Raw genomic sequence first — 23,820 nt, 5'->3', positions numbered from 1 at the left:
TCCTCATCAGCCAGGGTATCAAACTTGTAAAACATTGCAAAGGTGTTTGAACCCGACTAGACATCTGATCGGCAAAGTTGTAATGCCGAGATCCACCGGGCAGCCGCCCAGGACGAGCCCACCTCTCTAGTAAAACGGGCCTTCACTGATTTCAGGAATGGCAATCCAGCCGTGACATGAGCATGCTGAATCTCACCACAGATCCAGCGCGCAATGGTCTGCTTGGAAGCAGGACACCCAACCTTGTTGGGAGCATACAGGACAATCAGAGCCACTGTTTTCCTATTCTGAGCCGTTCAGGCGACATAATCTTCAAAGCTCCAACCTCATCCAGAGACTTTGACTCAGCGAAGGTGTCAGTAGCCACAGGCGCCACAATAGGTCAGTTCCTGTAGAAAAAGGAAATCACCTTCGGTAGAAAATGCTGACGTGTCCTCAATTCAGTTCTATCTTCATGGAAGATCCAATAAGTGCTCTTTTGAGACAAGGCCACTAACTCAGACACCCGCCTTGCAGATGTCAAGGCCAACAGGATGGCCACTTTGCAAGTGAAAAAAGCAACTTCACCTTCTTAAAGGTTCAAATCCACGTGATTGAAGGAACTGCAACACCACATTATGATCCCATGGTGCCACTGGAGGCACAAAGGAAGGTTGGACGCGCAACACGCCTTCCACGCAAGACTGAACTTCCGGAAGGGAAGCTAATAGTTTCAGAAATAAAATTGCCAATGCTGAAATCTGGACCTTAATGGAGTCCAACTTCAGTCTGCATTCCCTCCAGTCTGTAGGAAATGAAGAAAACGCCTTAACTGAAACTCTTACTTTGAAACTTTCTTGGATTCACACTAAGACACATATTTTCTCCAAAACGGTGGTAATGTTTAGACATTACTTCTTTCCTGGCCTGAATAAAAATGTGGAATACCCTTTCGGGCTAGGATCCGGCGCTCAACAGTTATGCGGTCAAACGTAGCCGCGGTAAGTCTAGGTACACGCACGGCACCTACTGTAGTAGGTCCTCGTGAAGAGGAAGAGGCCCAGGATCTTTTAATGAGCAACTCCTGAAGATCTGGGCACCAAGCTCTCCTCGGCCAGTCTGGGGCAATGAAAATTGGGATCAATGGAAGTGGAGACGGAGATCGTGTCTGCTGAGGAAGTCTGCTTCCCAGTTGTCCACTCCCGGAAATGAAAATTGCCGACCGAGCCCTTACATGTTTTTCTGCCCAGAGGAGGATCTTCGTCACCTCTGCCATTTCCGCTCTGCTTTTCGTTCCGCCTCGCTGTTACATTGTCCAACTGGATCTGCACGGGGTGATCTTGAAGATGTATCGCATGCTGAAGGCCGTTGTAAATGGCTCTCAATTCCAGCATGTTCATGTGAAGGCAGGCTTCCTGACTTTAGCATTTTTCTTGGAAGCTTTTCCCCTTGAGTGACAGCTCCCCTTGCATCCGTGGTTACCAGGACCCAGTCCTGAATCCCGAGCCTGCGTCCCTCTAGTAGGTGCAAGCTGTGGAGCCACCGCAGGAGTGAAATCCTGGCTTTCGACGACAGGACTATCTTCCGGTGCATGAGCAGGTGGGATCCACTCTTCCAACAGGTCCCACTGGAATACCCTGGCATGGAATCTGCCAAACTGTACGGACTCGTAGGCCGCAACCATATTTGCACTGATGGATCGACACTCTTGATGGTTTCAAAACTAGTTTTACCATTTTCTGGATTGCCAGAGCCTTTTCCTGAACTTCCCTGTCCAGAATCATCCCGAAAATTTATGATCCAACCGTGTTGTTGGAGTATGGACAGGGAGAGCGCGATATTTTGTACCAACCGCTCCCTGGATCTCGCCTTTATCAGGAGATCGTCTAGATAGGGAATTATATTGACTCCTTCTTGACACAGGAGGACCATCATCTGCGCCATCACCTTGGTGAAAAACCCTCACCGTGGAGAGACCGAAAGGTAACGTCTGGAATTGGTAATGGCAACCCTGAACCGCGAATCTCAGATAAGCCTGGTGAGAAGGATAAATGGGAACATGCAGGTAAGCATCTTTTACGTCTACAGACACCATGTAGTCCCCCTCCTCCAGACTGGAAATCACTGCCCTCAGCGATTCCATTTTGAACTTGAATCGTTTCAAGTAGAGATTCAGATTCTTTAGGTTTAGGATCGGTCTGACCGAGCCGTCCGGCTTCGGAACTACAAAAAGGCTTGAATAAAACCCCTCTCCCTGTTGAAACAAAGGTATCCGTACTACGACCTGATCCTGACATATTTTTGGATTGCCGCTGTTACTGCTTCTCTTTCTGGAAGAGAAGCTGGCAAGGTCGATTTGAAAAATCTGCATGGGGGGAACGTCTTGAAACTCCAGCTTGTATCTCTGGGACACTGTCCGCAACACCCAGGGATCCAGGCCAGACAGAATCCAACCTTGGCTGAACAGTTTGAGACATACCCCCACCCGAGCAGCCTCCCGCAAGGGAGCCCCAGAGTCATGCTGAAAATTTGGCAGAAGTAGGGGTAGACTTCTGCTCCTGGGAACCTGAAGCCACTGTGGACTTCTTTCCCTTTCCCCTTCCCCTACCTGCAAAGAAGGGGAAACCTCTAGCTTTTTTGTATTTATTGGGCCGAAAGGACTGCATGTGAGAGTGATATGTCTTTTTTGCCGGAGCAGGCGCAGAGGGCAAAAATGTTGACTTACCTGCGGTAGCCGCCGAGACTAACGCATCTAGTCCATCGCCAAATAAGGCCTCACCTTTATATGGGAGAGCCTCCATATTTCTTTTGGAATCTGCATCCGCATCCCACTTGCGAATCCACAACGCCCGCCGAGCCGGTACTGCCCTGGTAGCGGCTTGTGAACTCAAGAGTCCAATATCTTTCATTGCCTCTAGCATGTATGCGGTAGCGTCTTTGATATTCCCTAACTTAAGAAGTATCTCATCTTAATCAATCGTGTCAATTTCTGATGACACGCTTTCTGACCATTTTTCAATAGCGCGACTCACCCACGCGCAAACAATAGTGGGTCTGAGTAGCATACCATTTGCAACATAAATGGATTTTAATGTAGTTTTCCCCTTTCGGTCTGTCGCCTCTTTTAGTAACGCAGTGCCCGGTGCAGGGAGAATTACTTTCTTTGTCACCCTGGACAGTGCACTAATCTAACACAGAGGGTGACTGTCGGGCAAGAATATATTAAGCTCGTGGGAGGGACTCTTATTAGATCTATTTCCCTGGAGTCCCTATCGTCGACACAGGACTTAGAGTCCGTGTCGGTATTAATAATCATAACATTTGTAAATGGACTTTGTGACCCAGAGAGGGTCACCTGCAGATGGAAGAACAGAATTCCACATATCCAGCATGCAGTATTAGATACAGCCTTATCAAATCACCTATTGATATGATGCATACTACCACGTATTTCTTTCACCCATGCAGGCTCTTGGTGTGTTGGTATCACCACCACCTTACAAGTCTGTGTCCCTACAATGGCTTCCTCCAGGGAGGAACTCCCTGCCTCAGACATGTCACACACGTGTACTACACACACTCACAGACACACTGGGACTTATATGGAACAGACCTCTGTCAGATGGACACAGAGAGGAAAAAAACAGCTCACACCCCAGCACCAAGCGCACACATCTGTGAAACATATCATTGAAAAACAGACCTGCAGTGCTTTTATTATTATAACTCAAGCACCATATACTTCTCTCCCCCCCCCCCCCCCCCGTTTTTGCACCCTGATACATATCAGTAGTGAAGGGAGGACCAGCGTTTCTCTTGTGAGGAGAAAATGGCGCTAATTAGTGTGCTGGCTTGGTGAGGAAGAAGCCCCGTACTGGCGTGCTTCACTCGCTCTTAACTACATAGTTAATTATACTTGCAGGGGTAGGACAATGTGCCTTTTGCCATAAACCAAGTTTTATGCTGCCCAGGGCACCCCCCCGCGCCCTGCAGTTGTTAGCAGTGTGTGTGTTAGCTGTGAGGAAGAAGCTCCGCCCCCGTAATGGCGCGCTTCCTTCCCGCAATTTTCCACAAATATTTATACTGGCGGGGGTTAGGACAGTGCCTTGGCACAAATGTCCCCTCATGCCAGTGTCAGAATGAGGATTTATACGCTGCCCAGGGCTCCCCCCCCCCCCTCGCCCTGCACCCTGTAGTGCCTCTGTGTGTGGGAGCATGGCGCGCAGCGTACGATCGCTGTGCGGTACCTCAGAGGCCGTTACTGAAGTCTTCTTTGCTTCTTCTACTCACCTGTCTCCTGACTTCTGGCTCTGCAAGGTGGGTGACAGCCGGCTCTGGGAGTGAACCCCTAGGCGTACCTAGCGATCAGACCCTCAGGAGCTAATGGTGTCCTGTAGCCAAGAAGCAGAGAGTTTAAACTCACTAGAAGTAGGTCTAACTTCTCTCCCCTAAGTCCCACGAAGCAGGGAGACTGTTGCTAGCAGTTCTCCCTAAAAATAAAAAACCTAACATAAGTCTTTTTCAGAGAAACTCAGTAGAGCATCCAGTCTCACTGGGCACAATTCTAAACTGGAGTCTGGAGGAGGGGCATAGAGGGAGGAGCCAGGTCACACCCTTTTGAAAGTCTTAAAGTGCCCATGTCTCCTGCGGATCCTGTCTATACCCCATGGTTCTTGAAGTGACCCCAGCATCCTCTAGGACGTATGAGAAAAGAAGTTGATGAATGTGGTATAATCACTTCTTTTTCTTTATACCAATTACTGCATCTCTCCCAGCACGCGGAATCCAAACTATGACCTCAACATGCCAGTATGACCTTCAGTAATCACCAAAAAGCTTGGACAAGTGCATCTGCTAATAACAAGTGCATTTCAACGTGTACTACCACTTCATGGTCTGTAACATCAAAGTCCAACATGTTAGCACTATAAGAACTACCTATTTATTCATTGGTCATACACCCAATCAATACTCCGCAAGCCAAGTCCCTGATCCACCAGTATCCTACCATCAGCCACTACAGACTTGCACCCAGCGCATTTCTTCATCTTGGTCCACAAATCCATGCGCTTTCTAATGGCATGCTTTCTAATAGCATGTGGCTTACACTATAGCAGGTGTATAAATGGCTCTTTGAGGAAGGAAGAGCAGACTGTCTGTTCGCAACATTATGAGCTATGGAGAGGAGGCAGCAACTAAATTCATTGGCCACAACGCCTATCAGTCATATGTCCCATTTCATTATACAAGTCCAGCCTGCCAGGAGTGAATTACCTGCTTAGCCACCATAGTGAATTTCATGTGCTCTAATTATAAGTGTCAATGGAAGTAAGTAACCGAGAACAGCGGCAGTCCGGGGTGTATTGTGATCCGGAAACTACTCTGTAAAGAATATTATGAAAATAAAGGGTTGGACCTTTAACACTACATCCCAATCAGGCATTAAAATATGGCCCATAATTCTTACACAAGAGCTAGTGGTGGTTACTGACGACCCTGATCCAGCCATTGTACAGCCAAATTCTATAAACAAATCTTTCCAGAAGATGCTTTCAAGATAAATCTAGTATAAATGTTCTATTACTGATGCAAACAGACTGTATTGTGCCCTACAATACATATATATGCCCGTCGGCTACACAATATTAATTTACATAATTGTCATTTTTATCCATCTTGTTCAGGAACTTGTTCTCATTTAAGATTCAAAATATTTACATGGATAATGACACAAACTTTAATATATTCCAATAGCTGTGTTTTCCAAATCATAATCCTGGGAAACATGCTGGTAAAAAGAAACCCCATTCTTTGGGCGGTATCCAATTACCCACCATGAAACATCAGGAGCTAAAAACTGGGGTTTTTTTTTGCGATTTTTCCCGATGTTTCACCAATATTTTTTTATGGGGTATCCAATTAGATCTCCCATAAAAAAAACAGTTTTTCGTGAGAAAACACACAGGTTCAGTGAAACCTGTGTGTTTTCTCAGCCGCGGACCTGAATAGCCGGCGCTTATCTGGGATTTTGTTTCATCTGCCTGAGGGGATAATAGGATTGCCCCGGGTGATATTACCCGCGGTGCATTAATTGGATATTCCCCTTTGTCTTTTGGCTAACCACCTACATTGTCTACAAATAGGCTGGAACACACCTGTTGTTCAGACATAAGTTTTTTCTGCTCATAATTAATTTCTAATCAGCCTTAATTTATTTTACCTTATTTCTGTAAGATTATATTCATGTTCTTTGTTTTAGGTTATTGTGTTAAATCTATCTATCTATCTATCTATCTATCTATCTATCTTAGATTAGATTACATTAGATTACCTTTGTCTCATATAATGCTTTACTTAGGTAATGCAAGGAGGAAAACTAAATCTTCTGCTACAAAAGATAGGAATCAATAGTAGGTTCATATTATCCATATAGCAATAGTCCAAAACACTCCAGGGTTTAAAAAGTAATCTTAGCTGATATCCAATCACTTTATCTCACAAGTGAAAAACAAATTACAGAGAAGAGTCATTGTCACTATACCTTTGGAGATTATTGCACCAGCTGCAGTTGAAACCAATCTGGGATCTGACACAGGAACCGCAGCTGTTAAACTGCAGACAAGCTGAAGAGAAATAAAAATAAAACAAATATAACGTCTGGTACAATATATACATATATTGTCATATACTGTAACATACTTGTTATGCTAATTTATGATAGATAGATAGATAGATAGATAGATAGATAGATAGATAGATAGATAGATAGATAGATAGATAGATAGAATAGATAGATACTTACCTACTTTTATGGTCTCCTCTTCGTGAGAAGCCCAGAGAGGAGACACAGCAGGTCACTTCAGGGGCAGGGCAGGGCTATCACGTTGCTAAACCCCGCCCCGATCATGGCAAAATGGCATGATTCGTAAATCCGTGAGAAGGGGCTAAATGATGCAAATTTGCATAATCCAGCCCTGCCCCCTCTACACGGAGCTGGAATCTCAGGTATAATCTCCTCGTCCTACCCATTTCACTAGGAAGCGGGGGGGTGAAGGGATTCTGCTACTCTTCTGTGGGTGCGGGGGACTGCATGAAATATGGTGAGTCTCCCGCAGGCGAGCATGAAATATAGATAGATAGGTGGATACAGATGTGTCCTCATATGTTGTTGCCCGCGATGGGCTAAATGCCACGGCATATGCACGCTCTCACTCATATATAAATAATATACATTTGCAGTCGGCGCTGGTGAGCGGGAGCGTGTATCTGACAAATAGTTGCACACATTGGGGGACAGATGGCTGCGGGAGGCTGCGCTGTGCCACAATGCGTACGGAATGCAGCCTCCTGCAGCAGCACTGTATGAGGACACATCTGTAGTTAGATAGCTCTGGAGGAAATTTACTAAGTCTTAGAGAGTGATAAAGTGGAGAGAGGTAAAGTACCAGCCAATCAGTTCCTAACTGTCATGTTACAGGCTGTGACAGTTTGTAAGGTGGCCGTTAAGAGCTGATTGATTGGTATTTAACATTGACATGTTGGAGTTTTGGGCATACAGTGCCCTTTCTCAGTTTGACATACAGTAGGGCACTGTGATGCCCGAAATGCTGCTGTTAAGAAGAAAATTGGAATAAGCACTTTAGTGTTTCCTGCACCATGCAGAAAGTGTTACTTCATAAATGATTGTCTATAAAACCTGAATGAAGTGTCATTTACCCGTATTTGTAAATTCATGCTGTGTTACAACCCTTCATGAATGTCCCCTAGCTTCCACTGACAATAACCTAGTCCCTTACAGATCTATTTAATATATCCTGAGCTAAGCTAAATTCTGGTGTATCGAATGGGTATTTATGATGTAAACTACACAATGTAAAATACTGAGGATAAACTGCAAATGGAAAAAACATATTCATTGGTGGACAAGTCATGCCTATTTTGCTTGGAGTCACGTATATCAATTAGGGGTCTGTCTTCTGGAAACTGCTGTGGATCATTAGTGGGCAGACTGCAAGCTATGTGCCTTCCACAGAGCCTGCGGGAGAGACATGGATGGGCCGCATCCACCACAGCGAGTGACAATTTAAACTAGAATTTCACAATTGTGAATACTGCTACAAGAAATAAACTATTAATAATCAATACATATAATGAAATAAATAATTGACTTATAGGCTGCAAGCTAACAAGGACTCCTTCAGCTGGCACATGTAGATGTATATAACATAGGTAGAACAGGTCCTAAATGGTAATACGGAGTGTAAACTTGAAAAAATACTGAAATGAGAGGTCTGAAGGGTTAATTTACTAACATTACAATTCTGTGCAAAACTGCACTGAGCTATAGGGGTGTATTCAATTATTGTCGGTAACTGCCGTCTTGTCGGAAAGACAGCAGCTTCCAACAGGAATAGGTCGGAAGGGGTTACGACCTATTCAACGCCGGCTGTTTTTTTGACAAGTCAGGAATTCCCGAGCACGCGGATTGGCGGATCCACGCATATTGTTGGAAGCGCGGCCAAACCTGACAGGTTTTAGCCCAGTTTCCGACAATGTCAATCCGACTTTAAAAAAAGTTGGATTGCCATTGTTGGGAACGGACCAAACCTGCCGGGTTTGGCGGCCATTGAATACACACGTCGGGTCCTTCCCATCAGAAAGGATCCGACATGGATTGAATATACCCCATGGTGACCAATTAGCAATAAGATCTTATCTGTCAAGTGCAAGTTAGAGAATGAAAGCAAGTCTCTGATAGGTTACTATAGTTTAATGCAGATTTTACACCTAACTGTAATGTTAGCAAGTGAGCTTGAGCCACAGTAGGTAGCAAATACCTGACAGTTGAAAACGCTCTTATCTGGAACACTGTTCTACCATTCATTTATTATGGAATAGCCACAGTGTTGCTTTTCACTAGAGGATAAATATGTGGAGTCTTTACTTGTAATATATACGTCACTGCAAATATATTGCAAAATTACGGAGGCATAAAGCTTCCCATTAATGTCAATCTCTGATGTTGTACAGAGAGTTCAGTGACATCATATTTGATATGAATTTTGCTGAAATTCAATTTTAGTCTTTAATAAATATTTCAATCTCCAATCCTCTTGACACATGTATTCATGTACAGGCCTATAACACCAGAATAAATAGCAAAGGGAAAGGCTAACAGCATGATGTGACAGTAGATATTCCTAAGCAAATAGTATAAGGTCATGAATTGGGTTCTATATATGAGAAGTTGTAGAACACCAAATTGTTTATCTTACTATTTAACTATTTCTAATCCAGTTGTAGAAAATGAATCTATTCTTCTTACTGAATTGTCATTGTGCTTTCCTGCAGTTGGGAGATGTTACTTTTATTATCCATGCTGATAAAAACTAAAACATGGGGGCCATTACAAAGATAAAAAAATATGGTGCCCGTTATAATTGTTAAATAATGTAGGTTTCAATAACATTATTTTTAAAATAAAGGTGAATTTTATATATAGAGCATTATGATAAACTACACATTTAGGGCAACATTATACTGTAACTAAAAAACAATTTGAGGGGTCACTATAATTATTTCGATAGGGAGCCACTATGATTACTGCTAATATAAAGGATTAGAGATGTGTGGTTCGGTTCTCCAGGAATCTGAATTCACACAAATTTTGTGGATCCGAATCGAACCAAAACCGGTCTGGATCGCACAAGGAAATCCAATCCGAGTCCTGGTTTCAAATCTTACCATGATTCAGAATTCAGATTTTAAATCTGAATTTCAGGTTTTGTGTTGGAAAAATTAATTTTAGCTGTTTTTATCGACTTTTATCATTACATTTTCTATTTATTTTATCAGTTCTTAACCGAGCAGAAATCTGAATCTTTACCAAAACACTTGAGGGTGGTTTTGCCAAAACCAAAAAAAGGTGATGAATTAGAACTGAAACACAGGTGTCTGCACACATCTCTATATAGTAGGACAATGTTATCATATCTTTGCAATACAGCGGCACACACATTTTTGTAATACCTTTGTAATTACTTATCTGCATGTGCACCAGCCCTATTCTTGGTGCAGGAGATCTGACGGAGGTAGCCTAAGTGCAAACCTCCCATTACCAACCAGTTGCCACACAATAATGCAGACAATAGGTAAGCACACACAGCATACCTACAAACACACACAACACAGTTACACATACATATAACATATATACACACACAGATAGGGCGTGATTCGGACCTGATCACTGGGCTGCTAACTTTGCTGTCCTGCGTTCAGATAGTCGCCGCCCCAGGGGCGTGTAAATTTGCTGTGCAAGTGTGCGATCTCATGTGTATGACGAGCTGCAAAAATCCACTTTGTGCAGTCTCTGCGCAGCCCAGGACTTACTCCTACAGTGCAATGGGAACAGGCTGATCGGGGCCGGAGCTGACGTCAGACATCCTCCCTGACAACGCTTGGGAACGCCCGAGGAAATGAAATTTTCGCACCATCCTGTCGCTGACTGGCGATGCTCTTTGTTGTTGTCCGACACGCGTGCGCAGTTAGGATCTAATTGTCTGCTGTGCAAAAACACGCAGCAGTGATCAGGTCTGAATCAGGCCCATTGCGCACACATGTATAATACAGCATTAACCAAGAGAGAAGGAGGAGAGTCACTGCCGGAGTCCATGTGAGCTGAGCTGCACATGCTCAGTAGCTCCTGACCTCAGCTGTGTGGGTACAATGTATCCAATGCAGAGAGCTCTGCCGATCAGAGCTCTCTGTGAGGAGCAGCCAGGCAGGCGCTCTGATTGTGCCTACTGGTGGCCCTGGCCGCTGTCTCCATCTCTGAAAAACAAAATTGGTCTGGCACGGGGGGCTCCTGAGAGGGTAGCGTCTAGTTTCTCTTCGTGCAGAGGACCTTTCCCATAACCCCCTGGGTCCATGTCACAATCTATTTGGAATAGAAAAGTGTGGCGAGCGAAGCGTGGCGAGCGAAGCGAGCCCGCGAGGGTCCAATGCTGCATAGAAAAAGAAAATTCCCCCAGACGAACGGAGAACAAAGAAAACATTTAGGAGCTGTAGGGCGGAAATTCTCTCCTGCTCTCTCGTTTTGTCACGTCCAGGTCCTTAGCACGAAGGTAACATAGACACAACCCTCCTGTGAGACGGGGAGGGACCGAGGTAATGTATCCCCTGGGTCCCTCCCTTAATCCGGCTCTGCCTTAAAATCTATGCAGAGCATAACCAACATCTTTCTTATGTACCTATGGGGGAGATGCACTAAGCAGTGAAAAGAGTGGAGAAGTTGCCGTGGCAACCAATCAGCAGTGAAGTAACATTTATAATTTACATACTATAAAATTATACAGTGCAGCTGATTGGTTGCCACGGGCAACTTCTCCACTGGCTCACTTCTCCACTCTTTTCACTGCTTAGTATATCTCCCCCAGTATGGTCAGCAAGAAAACAAAAAAGAAAGGTACTCTGGTGTCGCCCCATTTGCAAAGACCCCTATTGCGCCATTTTGTTCCATGTCATTTTTTTATATAACATTATATTTGTGTTGTAATATGAAGAATTACTATATATATATATATATATTTATATATATATATATTAGCCAATGTTTATATTTACAGCTAAAAGTAACATTAAAATTTCAAAACATATCATTTCACATTCTTCTTCCATATAATTTTGCAATCAAGAAATCTGATGTATCTGTAATGATATGTATTGTTACACCTACTCATGTGAAAACAAGAGCAAGAGACATTTGTTTTCCCCCTGGTATTCCTGTTGAAGCGATCACACAGAGCACTAAATGCTTAGAGCACTTCATCTGCGATCTACGAATAAAAAATCCATTTATCTTCCACATTGCGACTACATTATCAATGCAACAATTAAGTTTATATATACATATAAGCCTGTAAAGCCTGCAGATTACATTTACCTTTATAATGCTATTTTAAGGTATATGAAATAATGCATCATAATTGACAGCTGTGTTATTCAGTAATAATAATAATTATAATAATAATAATAATAATAATAAAAAAAACCCTTCTAAACAACAGTGTTATCAGCGAAGAGATGACCATAGGAAGGGAAAGTGTTTTTGGCATGGTGGGAATGCTGGCAGATTAGCACCAACATCACCAGAGGTCGGAGCATCCAAGGATTATTTTTACCTTTTACTCCACAGAAGCACACTAGAAAATACATGAAGTTGGGGCTAAATATTCTACCACAAAGTGCACATTCGCTCTTTGCACCTGCCCATCATGTAAAATTGAATAAGGGACAAAAAGTCCTAGGCACACCCCTATCTGTGACTCTTGGCCTGATTTTTGGCGCTCCACAGTTGGGTGGTATGTTATGACTGATACTAACAATATAATAATAAAGGGTTGGGTATGTGTGACCGGTCACAATATCGACGTCGGGATCCCGGCTGTAACATGGCCGGCGGGGAAATGGGGGGGGGGAGGCACATTGAAAGACCTTGCGGGACACCACGGGTGGGAATAGTCCCTGTTGGTCGGCATGCTGACAATCGGGATAGTGAGGGTTCGGGATGTAGGTGCCGCCGGTCACATAACTGCATCCCATAATAAATATAATTCCCATGCATATATTAGGTATTATTATTATTATTATTATTATGATTATTATTATTATTATTATTATTATTATTATGTAGCACACATATTATGCAGCAATTTACAGACATTATAATGCTGATTTTTAGCAACTTTATATTGACAGCTGTAACATACAATAATTTACAGTAAAATGTACTCATGGTACAAGCTGAACCAATGATTATGAAAAGGCTTCTCACCAAGGTGAAAAGCATCCTGGGAGATCTGTCATATCCAAGTCGGGGATGATCTCTATGTTGCCATATAAAAAGCAATATTGATCTATTATTTTTGTTGGACCAGCCGTTTAAGATGTAATTTTTTTTCAACAGCAATAAATATGTTAAAGAGACAATGGAGAGGATATTTTGTTCTTACGGTTTCTATACTTGTTCATGTTTTAATTTCATTGGTTGTTCATGTATGTTAACCATTGATGACAATAAAGTATTATTATTATTATTATTATTATACGAATCACTGATGTCACTCGCTGCAACTAGACTGTGGATCAGCTTAAAAATTGCCTATTAATTTCAATGAAATTTCCACATGTAGTACATAACTCCATTGAAATGAATAGACCACAGTCAACCTCACACAGTTAATTTATAAGTATGAACACAAATGGCTTTGAATACATAGATGTTCCTCAGGATACTCAGAAATGTTTACAGAAAAAAACAACATAGTGTATACTGCTACGTACAGAGGCGGATTGGCCATAGGTTTTACAGGGAAGATTCCCGGTGGGCCGACGCACCCGTGGGGCCTGTTTTGTTTGAGGACATGTGGTCCTTTTTATAGACATAATGAATATGCAAAATAATTTGCATATATGAAAATGACTTTGCCACTTAGCCTGTGATTGCAGATGATCTAGTGTATGCTCTGTCTGCCTGCTTGGCTGACATATAAGATTGAGTGAATAGTGATTGGATACTGTTGGTGTAATAAGCAAGAAAATATATATTTCTAAAGAATGACATAGTTTCCTAAATTCTGAAGGTGTATCATATAACGTGCTCATAATATTTAATTTTATTTCTTTTTAACTTCCCCCTTGATGCTGGACATGCCAACTATCTGGAAAGTCTTGGGGGGAGGGTGCTGCTGCCATGGCCCATGGCTAGACCTTACACCTCTGGTGCTGCCCATGTGGGGCCACTAGTACAAATTTCCAGGGCCGCTTTTTGTTCCCAATCCGCCCCTGGTTACGTATGGTGAATTAGACAAAATAAATCCTTCAAGATCATACTCACCCTTTATACGTCTCGAACACTTAATAATAATCCTGACTCATAACTGTCACACCCCGCGGGCAGCGGCGGCCGCGCTTACCTCTGCGGGTGTCCTGGATGGCCTGGCGTCTCTCTCCTCCGGCGGCCTCGGGGGTCCGGCGTCGGGTCGGCGGGTCTCTCCGGCGGCTCCCGGAGCAAGGGCGCCGCCATGCTGTTCTGGATTAGGTAGGCGGAGTGGGGCTGACGTCATCTGCCCGCTCTGCCAATCAGACTAAGGCGGGAGGTTCAAAGCCAGATGCCGAGCAGGGAGCCGGCGCCTGTGTATCATCATTCTGCCTGTCAGAAGCCGTGATCTCCAGAGCTCCCTTGTTCCTGTTTCCGCTGTGCCTTCCAGTATACCCGTGTCTCCAGTGTCTCAGTGTTTTCAAGCACCTCCGTGCCTCCAAGCGCCCGAGCGCCATCACGCACCTCCGTGCCTCCAAGCGCCCGAGCGCCATCACGTGCCTCCAAGCGCCCGAGCGCCATCAAGCACCTCCGTGCCTCCAAGCGCCCGAGCGCCATCACGCACCTCCGTGCCTCCAAGCGCCCGAGCGCCATCAAGCACCTCCGTGCCTCCAAGCGCCCGAGCGCCATCAAGCACCTCCGTGCCTCCAAGCGCCCGAGTGCCATCACGCACCTCCGTGCCTCCAAGCGCCCGAGCGCCATCAAGCACCTCCGTGCCTCCAAGCGCCCGAGCGCTATCACGCACCTCCGTGCCACCAAGGCGCCTGAGCGCCATCAGCACCTCAACACCACAGAAACTCAGCACCTCAGTACCTCGGTGCCTCGGCACCTCAGTGCCACAGAACCTCAGTACCTCGTGCCTCAGCACCTCCAGCATCTCAGTGCCTTCAGTACCTCAATAACACCAGCACCTCTGTACCTCAGCACTTAGCACTTTTACTAGTCTTGTTTTTCAGGAGACCTTCAAGCATTCCTCCGTACTTCCTGCTTACCGTCTTCATCCTGTATGAAGAAGACCTACATCCGGCCATCTCTATTGCGACCCAGTAGCGGTTCCTCTTCCCAGTCACCGGAAGAAGCCCCGAGTCCACAACACCCTTCGACCAGGTCAGTGATAGTATACACAGGCCACATGGACCCGGGGAATCGGAACCCAGAAGCAAGTGCCATCCAAGATCTGGTTTCCCGTGTTCAGAGTCAGGAAGCGGCGCAAAACCAGGTGATGCGGTATCTCCAAGAACTTTCCGGCAGGTTGGATCAAATTCAGGTTTCCCTGGCTTCAGTAGTTCCGGTTCCAGCTCCAGTACCCACTCCGGTAGTCGTTCCTGATAATGCTCACGCAGTGTCCGGTACCAGGTCACGCCTTCAGCTTCCCACTCCCTCTCTCTACAACGGCAACCCGAAGAATTGCCGTGGTTTTCTTAACCAGTGCGAGGTGCAGTTTGAACTCCTCACACACAACTTTCCCACGGATCGATCCAAAGTAGCATACATTATTTCCTTGCTTGAGGGTTCAGCGCTGGAATGGGTGTCTCCTTTATGGGAGCGATCTGATCCTTTGGTTTCCAGCTACACTAATTTCATCTCATCTTTCCGCAGGATCTTTGATGAGCCTGGCAGAACGGCCGCTGCCTCTTCAGATCTTCTCAGAGTTCGACAAGGCTCTCGTTCAGTGGGTCAGTATGTGATTCATTTTCAGACCATAGCTTCCGAATTACGCTGGGATAATAATGCCTTACGGGCCGCTTTCTGGAACGGGCTGTCCGACCGTCTTAAAGACGAATTGATTACAAGAGATTTGCCAGATTCTTTGGAGCAGTTGATCTCGCTCTGTGTGAAAGTGGATCTCCGCATGCAGGAACGAGTTGGCGAACGGGCTCCTCCGTCTAAACCATCGGTTACGACAGCTCCTGACGAACCCATGCAGATTAATCGGTCTCGACTGTCTCCAGAAGAGCGACAGCGTCGGCGTGAGAACAGACTTTGCCTCTACTGTGGAGCCGCGGATCACTTCCTCAAGTCTTACAAAGCTCGCCCGGGAAACGGGCAATCCTAGCCTGTTCCGGGGAAGTCAAGCTGGGTGTGGTTTCTCAATCTTCTCCAGAAGTGGACTGTTTACTCTCAGTATCTTTGTCTACTAAAACAGAAGTCAAAACCGTTATGGCTCTTTTGGATTCAGGTGCTGCGGGGAATTTTATTTCTCTCCCCTGCGCCCAGAGTTTGGGTTTGAAATTACAGTTGGTCGAGCGACCTATTACTATTACAGCCATTAATGGTGTTCAAATTCCTAACGCCTTGATTACGAGTCAGTCTGAGTCAATTCAGCTACAAGTGGGAGCTTTACATCGTGAACAACTGAAGTTTCTAGTTATTCAGGAAATGTCTCATGATCTCGTTTTGGGTCTTCCCTGGCTCAGGCTACACAACCCTCATGTCGACTGGAGGTCGACACAAATAATTTCTTGGAGTCCTTTCTGCCGATTGAATTGTCTTACTCCTGTCGTTCCACTCCGTGCATCGGCCAAGTTGGACGTGGAGTTAGTTCCTGAGGCTTATCGAGAATTTTTAGATGTCTTCTCGGAATAGGCGGCTGATAAATTACCTCCGCATAGGGCTTGGGACTGTCCCATTGAGCTCATTCCTGGGAAAATGCCGCCCCGAGGTCGCACTTATCCTTTGTCGGTTCCAGAGACACAAGCTATGTCAGAGTACATTAAGTCGAATTTGCAGAAGGGGTTCATCCGTCCCTCCACTTCTCCAGCGGGAGCTGGCTTCTTCTTTGTAAAGAAAAAAGATGGAGGGCTGAGACCATGCATTGACTATCGTGGTTTAAATGAAGTCACCATTAAAAACAAGTATCCTCTGCCGCTCATCACAGAGCTTTTCGATAGAGTGCGTGGAGCTCGAGTATTTACTAAGCTTGACTTAAGAGGAGCATACAACTTGATACGTATTCGACAAGGAGATGAGTGGAAGACGGCTTTCAATACTAGAGACGGGCATTATGAGTACCTGGTAATGCCATTTGGCCTCAGCAACGCCCCCGCTGTCTTTCAAGGATTCATTAATGAAGTCTTTCGGGATATGTTGTATCTGAATGTAGTAGTCTATTTGGATGACATTCTGATTTTTTCAAAGAATCTTTCTGAGCACCGACTACAGGTTAAAGAAGTACTCCTTCGGTTGCGCAAGAATCATCTTTATGGCAAGATCTCCAAGTGCACCTTTGAGGTTCCTTCTATTTCATTTTTGGGCTACATTATTTCTGGAACTGAATTGCGTATGGATCCGGAGAAACTCTCGGCCATCCGGGATTGGACTCAACCTCTTTCCTTAAAAGCGGTGCAACGATTTCTAGGATTCGCAAATTATTATCGGAAATTTATAAGAGGTTTCTCTACCATCGTGGCACCTATTACGGCTCTGACTAAGAAAGGGGCTGACCCAAGCAATTGTCCTTCTGAAGCAGTAGCAGCGTTCAAACAGTTGAAGACCGCCTTTATATCTGCTCCCGTACTTCAGCAGCCAGATTTCCTAAAACCATTCTTTTTGGAGGTTGATGCTTCCACGGTAGGCATAGGTGCTGTACTCTCGCAGTACGCCTCAGATGGGAAGTTGCATCCGTGTGGGTTTCATTCTCGCAAGTTTTCCCCTGCTGAACTAAATTACACCATCGGAGACAAAGAGCTACTGGCAATTAAATCTGCGTTGGAAGAATGGAGGTATCTTCTGGAGGGTGCTAAACACTTAATTACAATTTTTACGGACCACAAGAATTTACTGTATCTAAAGACGGCCCAATGTTTGAACCCCCGCCAGGCAAGATGGGCGCTCTTCTTTACCAGATTTTGGTTTATCATCAAGTATCGGGCTGGAACTCTAAATACCAAGGCGGATGCCCTATCCCGTTCAGTGATGGCTTCTGATGAGGAGAATACAATGGGGAAGGCATTAATCCTCAGTCCCATCTCTATTTCTGCAGCTCCCACTAGGTTGGGTCCTCCTCCTGGAAGAATGTCGGTACCAGTTAAATTTCGACCGAAACTGTTGCAGTGGGCACATACTTCTAAGTTTTCTGGTCATCCGGGAGTTCAGAAAATGTGGGAATTTCTGCGAAGATCATACTGGTGGGACACTATGAAAAAAGATGTTCAAGAGTATGTCAATTCGTGTCCTCAATGTGCTCAGCACAAAACTCCACGTCTGCCGCCTGCGGGTTTGTTGCATCCTTTATCTATTCCTAAAAGGCCTTGGACTCATATCTCGATGGACTTTGTTACTGAATTACCGCTCTCTAAGGGTCATAACACCATTTGGGTGATCATTGACCGATTCTCTAAGATGGCACATTTTGTTCCGTTGACCGGATTACCCTCCGCTTCCAAGTTGGCCCTGTTATTTATCCAAGAGCATTTCCGCCTGCACGGGTTACCTCTGGAAATAGTCTCAGATCGGGGAGTACAGTTTACAGCAAGATTCTGGAGAGCCCTCTGTTCAACTCTACAAATTAAGCTCAAATTTCTTCTGCTTACCATCCACAGACTAATGGGCAAACTGAACGCGTCAATCAGGATCTAGAGACTTTTCTCCGTATTTACCTTTCCCCTTCTCAAGATAACTTGGTGGAGTTGTTGCCGTGGGCTGAGTTTGCCCACAACCATCTTTATCATTCTTCTACTGGTGAGTCTCCATTCTTTATTAATTATGGATTTCATCCCCAAGTTCCGGAGTTGCCCATTTGTCCTCCAGAAGAAGTTCCTGCTGCAGCTTCAACTCTCCGACATTTCACTCAAATTTGGAGCCGAGTTCATGCCAATCTTAAGAGGGTTTCCGGTCGCTATAAATTCTTTGCGGATAGGAAACGACGAGCAGCTCCTCAATATAAGGTTGGTGACAAGGTATGGCTCTCTACCCGCAATCTTCGTTTGAAAGTACCCACCATGAAATTTGCCCCAAGGTTCATTGGTCCTTTCTCAGTGCGGCAAGTCTTGAACCCGGTCGTTTGCAAATTGGAGTTGCCTTCCCACCTTCGAATTCCAAACTCCTTCCACGTCTCTCTCCTCCGCCCCCTCATTCTAAATCGGTTCCACTCAGCATCTCCTAGGCCAACTACTACAGTGTCTGAAGCTGGGACAGAATTTGAAATCAAAGCTATTCTTGACTCTCGTTATTTTCATAAAAAACTACAGTACTTGGTAGAGTGGAAAGGTTATGGTCCTGAAGAGAGAAGTTGGATCAATGCTACTGAGGTAATGGCTCCCCGACTGGTTCGGATCTTCCATTCCAGACATCCAACTAAACCCGGAAAGTGTCAAGGGGCCACTCCTGGAGGAGGGGGTACTGTCACACCCCGCGGGCAGCGGCGGCCGCGCTTACCTCTGCGGGTGTCCTGGATGGCCTGGCGTCTCTCTCCTCTGGCGGCCTCGGGGGTCCGGCGTCGGGTCGGCGGGTCTCTCCGGCGGCTCCCGGAGCAAGGGCGCCGCCATGCTGTTCTGGATTAGGTAGGCGGAGCGGGGCTGACGTCATCTGCCCGCTCCGCCAATCAGACTAAGGCGGGAGGTTCAAAGCCAGACGCCGAGCAGGGAGCCGGCGCCTGTGTATCATCATTCTGCCTGTCAGAAGCCGTGATCTCCAGAGCTCCCTTGTTCCTGTTTCCGCTGTGCCTTCCAGTATACCCGTGTCTCCAGTGTCTCAGTGTTTTCAAGCACCTCCGTGCCTCCAAGCGCCCGAGCGCCATCACGCACCTCCGTGCCTCCAAGCGCCCAAGCGCCATCAAGCACCTCCGTGCCTCCAAGCGCCCGAGCGCCATCAAGCACCTCCGTGCCTCCAAGCGCCCGAGCGCCATCACGCACCTCCGTGCCTCCAAGCGCCCGAGCGCCATCAAGCACCTCCGTGCCTCCAAGCGCCCGAGCGCCATCAAGCACCTCCGTGCCTCCAAGCGCCCGAGCGCCATCACGTGCCTCCAAGCGCCCGAGCGCCATCAAGCACCTCCGTGCCTCCAAGCGCCCGAGCGCTATCACGCACCTCCGTGCCACCAAGGCACCTGAGCGCCATCAGCACCTCAACACCACAGAAACTCAGCACCTCAGTACCTCGGTGCCTCGGCACCTCAGTGCCACAGAACCTAAGTACCTCGGTGCCTCAGCACCTCCAGCATCTCAGTGCCTTCAGTACCTCAATAACACCAGCACCTCTGTACCTCAGCACTTAGCACTTTTACTAGTCTTGTTTTTCAGGAGACCTTCAAGCATTCCTCCGTACTTCCTGCTTACCGTCTTCATCCTGTATGAAGAAGACCTACATCCGGCCATCTCTATTGCGACCCAGTAGCAGTTCCTCTTCCCAGTCACCGGAAGAAGCCCCGAGTCCACAACACCCTTCGACCAGGTCAGTGATAATAACCCAATAATAGTCCATCAGTTTAAGAGTAATGGAACAGAGGTATAAAGACTTAAGTATTCATTGGCATATACATTAAGAAGTAAAACCTATTGTTTGCAAAGGATGCGAGTTGCCATTGCTGCGCCATTTCAACTCTGGCAGCGCCATCCTCGTGCGCTGATTTCTGCCTGAATCTGTCCAAAATTGCTTGGAGCCCTATAGGCATCAAGCACTTTTGTGCCAGTTCAGGCCGTCGTAAAGTACGACTACTGCCACAATGACTCCCGGGTGTGAGTTCATTGCATATAATTGGATTGCCCCTAAGCTTTGGAAAGAGATAAAGTGGGCGGAGATAAAGTACCAGCCAATCAGCTCCTAACTGCCATGTTACAGGCTGTTTTTCAAAAATAATAGGAGCTGATTTGTTGGTATCTCTCTCCACTTTATCATTTTCCAATGCTTGGTACATTTAACTATAGTGCTTGTTTGTTCTTTGAAAGAATAATGTCTAATTAGGGTTGGTCCACCCAATTTAAGAAGAGACAAGCAATGTATAAAAAACTACTATTTATTCAAAGGTTAAGAGACTTGAACCTTAAAGCATGAAATAACTGCAATTAAAATATAGTAATAAAGTATTAAAATAAGCAAAAAAAATACTAAAAACAAAAAATAAAATAATAGAAAATAAGAAACACATGGGTAAATGGAAAAATAGTGGCCTCAAATTAGCTACTATTTTCTCACCCCTGCATTTCTTATTTTCCATCACACATTTTATTTTTTGCTTTTTAAATATTTGTCCTTATTTCAATACTTCTATTTTAATTTTAAATGACATTTCATGCTTTAAGGTTGAAACATGTTCACCTTTGAAAAAATAGTAATTTTTTTATATATTGATTGTCTCTTGGTAAACTGGGAGGACCATCCCTAAATAGACGTTATTTTTTCTAAGTACACCCTAGCACTCTAGGTGAGATGGAAATGATATCTCGGCTGACAGGATGCCGGCTTTCAGGATCCTGACAGCCAGCATCCTGCCAGCTATAATACTGGCAACAAGCGCAACAAGTCACCTTGCAGGCTAGCTGCGCTCGCCGCGCTTCGGGCCCGTTGGCAAGTCACGGGTTCTATTCTCCCTCGGGTGGTAGTGTCGGCATTTTACTAGCTGTCAGGATTCCGGCGCCGGGATCCTGAATGCCAGGATCCCGACAGCCGGTAAATTAACTGCATCCCCTCTAGGTTATGTCATTATAACTCATTATACCTCTCTGTACAGAGATGGGATGCGTCCACTTACATTTAGCCTCCTTGCATGTTTAACAGCCCTTCTAGTTATGCCATGCCGTGGCATGACTCGGTAGTGCCAAGCGTCTTTACATGAGACTTTTTCCATTAAAATGCGTCTTATTTGCAAAACAAAATAGGAATAGGACGCACAAGCAGCTTCTGCTGATTAAAATGATATGCGGCATGCCTATATTCTGTGTGCGGATTAAAGGAGGGGCGACAGGGGCAGTTGTCCCGGGGCCCCCACACATTTGGGGCCCCCCACACACTGTCCCTCAAATCGGACACTGGTACTATTACAACGGAACACAGCAGTTAGCTGTGTCTCCGTTCTCCCCTCTGTGCGGCCGCCGAGGAACTGCTCATAGCTGTGCACACACTGCACAGTGCACAGTCAGTCTCGTGGGAAATCATATCCTGCGAGACACTCACAGTACTCGCTGCCATAGACCCGTCTGCAGACGCTGGGATGCTGATGTAACAGAGCTGAGTGAGCGAAGCACCATTTCACTCACAGCTCTGACTTCAGCAGCGCCAGCTGACAGGTTGTGGCTGGTGGCTTTGTATTGGTCAGCTACACACCGGAGCCACCTACCCCCTGTGGTGCATGGACCAGGAAGGAAGACAGGGCACAGAAAAGTAGTAAAGGGTGAGTGTTTTTAGATAGTAGCTCCGCTGCCTCTCTAGCCTATAATATTGCAATATTTTTCCTAAATATGTAAAAAAAAATAAAAAAAAAATCATCTTATTAATTCAATTGTGGTTAATGCATATGCAGTAATAAAGCCTACTGTAGTTTAAGCAGTAAAAATCATAATTATTATTGAATCAGTCATTCTTTCTAAGAGGTTATTACTAATAACCCCCTTAGGAAGAATGACTAATTCAATAATAATTCTGATTTTACAGTTTAAACTAGGATTAATTAGTGCATATGCAAATACCAACAACTAATAATATATATATATATATATATATATATATATATATATATATATATATTAAAAATTGCTTTACATATATAGGAAAATTATTGCTATTTTCAATACTTGTCATGTTGTTAGTCGCCACTATATCGCTTTCATTGATAGGGGCCCCCACAAGTATGTTGCCCAGGTGCCCCCACAGACCTTACTCTGGCCCTATATGCGACCGTGGCTGTATCTGCATACGAAATGCTATGTTACATGGTTTTCCTTTCATATACAGTTACAGCCTCAGACGCACAGACAATATACTGTAGGCATGCTGCATATCATTTTAATCAGCAGAGTCTCCTTGTGCGTCCTATTTGCATAACGATGCTAATAAGACACATTTTTGGCAGATTTGCATGGGATCTGTCAGCTCACTCATGCCAGGCATTTCCTACTACGTGGCGTACTGAGGCAAAATGTATGATGACACAACTGTAACAGGACTTCATTCCATTACCATTAAACTCACAGACATCAGGATTATTCTAAATGTCCATGGCAAATAACACATTTATATAGAGTGATTACAATCTTATAGGATTTATTTTGTCCGATTCACCATATGCGGAAGTAAACATTACCTGTATGTTGTTTTTCAGTAACCCTGTCTCAGTGATGACAGGAACACCTACAGTACCAGCGGTGTGAAAGTGACCAGTGCGATCTTCAATAACCGGTGGGTAACGGTGCAATTACCCAAATAACTCACAATCTATGATCATATATCATATTAAGTGTATGAGTTTGGACTCACACAGTGTGCACTATATTTGTTTCCCCCCCTTTCTTGGTAAAATAACCCATTTATCTGGAGACTAGAGTTTAGAGAAGCACTGTGGACCTGCGGTCCTGTTTATCTTCTAGGAATTTATTGTGTTCCAAAAATTTAAACTGCATACTCCTAATCTCCAATGGACCCCTTATCTGTTGGCACAGATTATCTTCACTTCTCATATGAATAAATACAAGAGAATGCCCTTTATTTTCACATGCTTTCCCCAAGTCAGGCGCAAAATAGACACACCAGCACCAGTGGCTAATATCACTAAAAGTAATATTGAAAGTTAGCACCTTTATGAGAACAATTAATGAGAGAAGCAATATGTTTTAGAAAGAAGTTTGTGGATTTACTGCTATCGCTGTAAGGATTAACCTACAGCAAAACTGTTCACAGGCAGAAATGTTCTAGTAAATGACCTTCTAGAAAGCCAATGAGTCTGATATATTTTCTTTTTAAATGTTTCTTACAAAGATAATTGTTTTGATTTCTGATCAGTTTGATTTCTGCTGTATAATGTGTTTTACATTTTC

At 44.9% G+C, this 23,820-nt stretch overlaps 1 protein-coding gene across 4 annotated transcripts in view; it reads right to left on the bottom strand.

The window, feature by feature from the left end:
- PLXDC2 (plexin domain containing 2) overlaps positions 1–23,820 on the bottom strand; it is a 1,323,386-nt gene that overhangs the window by 284,214 nt on the left and 1,015,352 nt on the right. For all 4 annotated transcript variants that reach the window (XM_063921556.1, XM_063921557.1, XM_063921558.1 and 1 more), the window contains one exon: positions 6,521–6,602. In XM_063921556.1, the coding sequence (XP_063777626.1) occupies positions 6,521–6,602 (82 nt within the window). The remainder of the gene's footprint in view (positions 1–6,520; positions 6,603–23,820) is intronic.

The sequence above is a fragment of the Pseudophryne corroboree genome, chromosome 5 (assembly GCF_028390025.1).
Source record: "Pseudophryne corroboree isolate aPseCor3 chromosome 5, aPseCor3.hap2, whole genome shotgun sequence".
In the NCBI taxonomy this organism is placed as follows: domain Eukaryota; kingdom Metazoa; phylum Chordata; class Amphibia; order Anura; family Myobatrachidae; genus Pseudophryne; species Pseudophryne corroboree.
The sequence above is the reverse complement of the archived record's forward strand: the minus strand, read 5'-3'. Positions and strand labels throughout refer to the sequence as shown.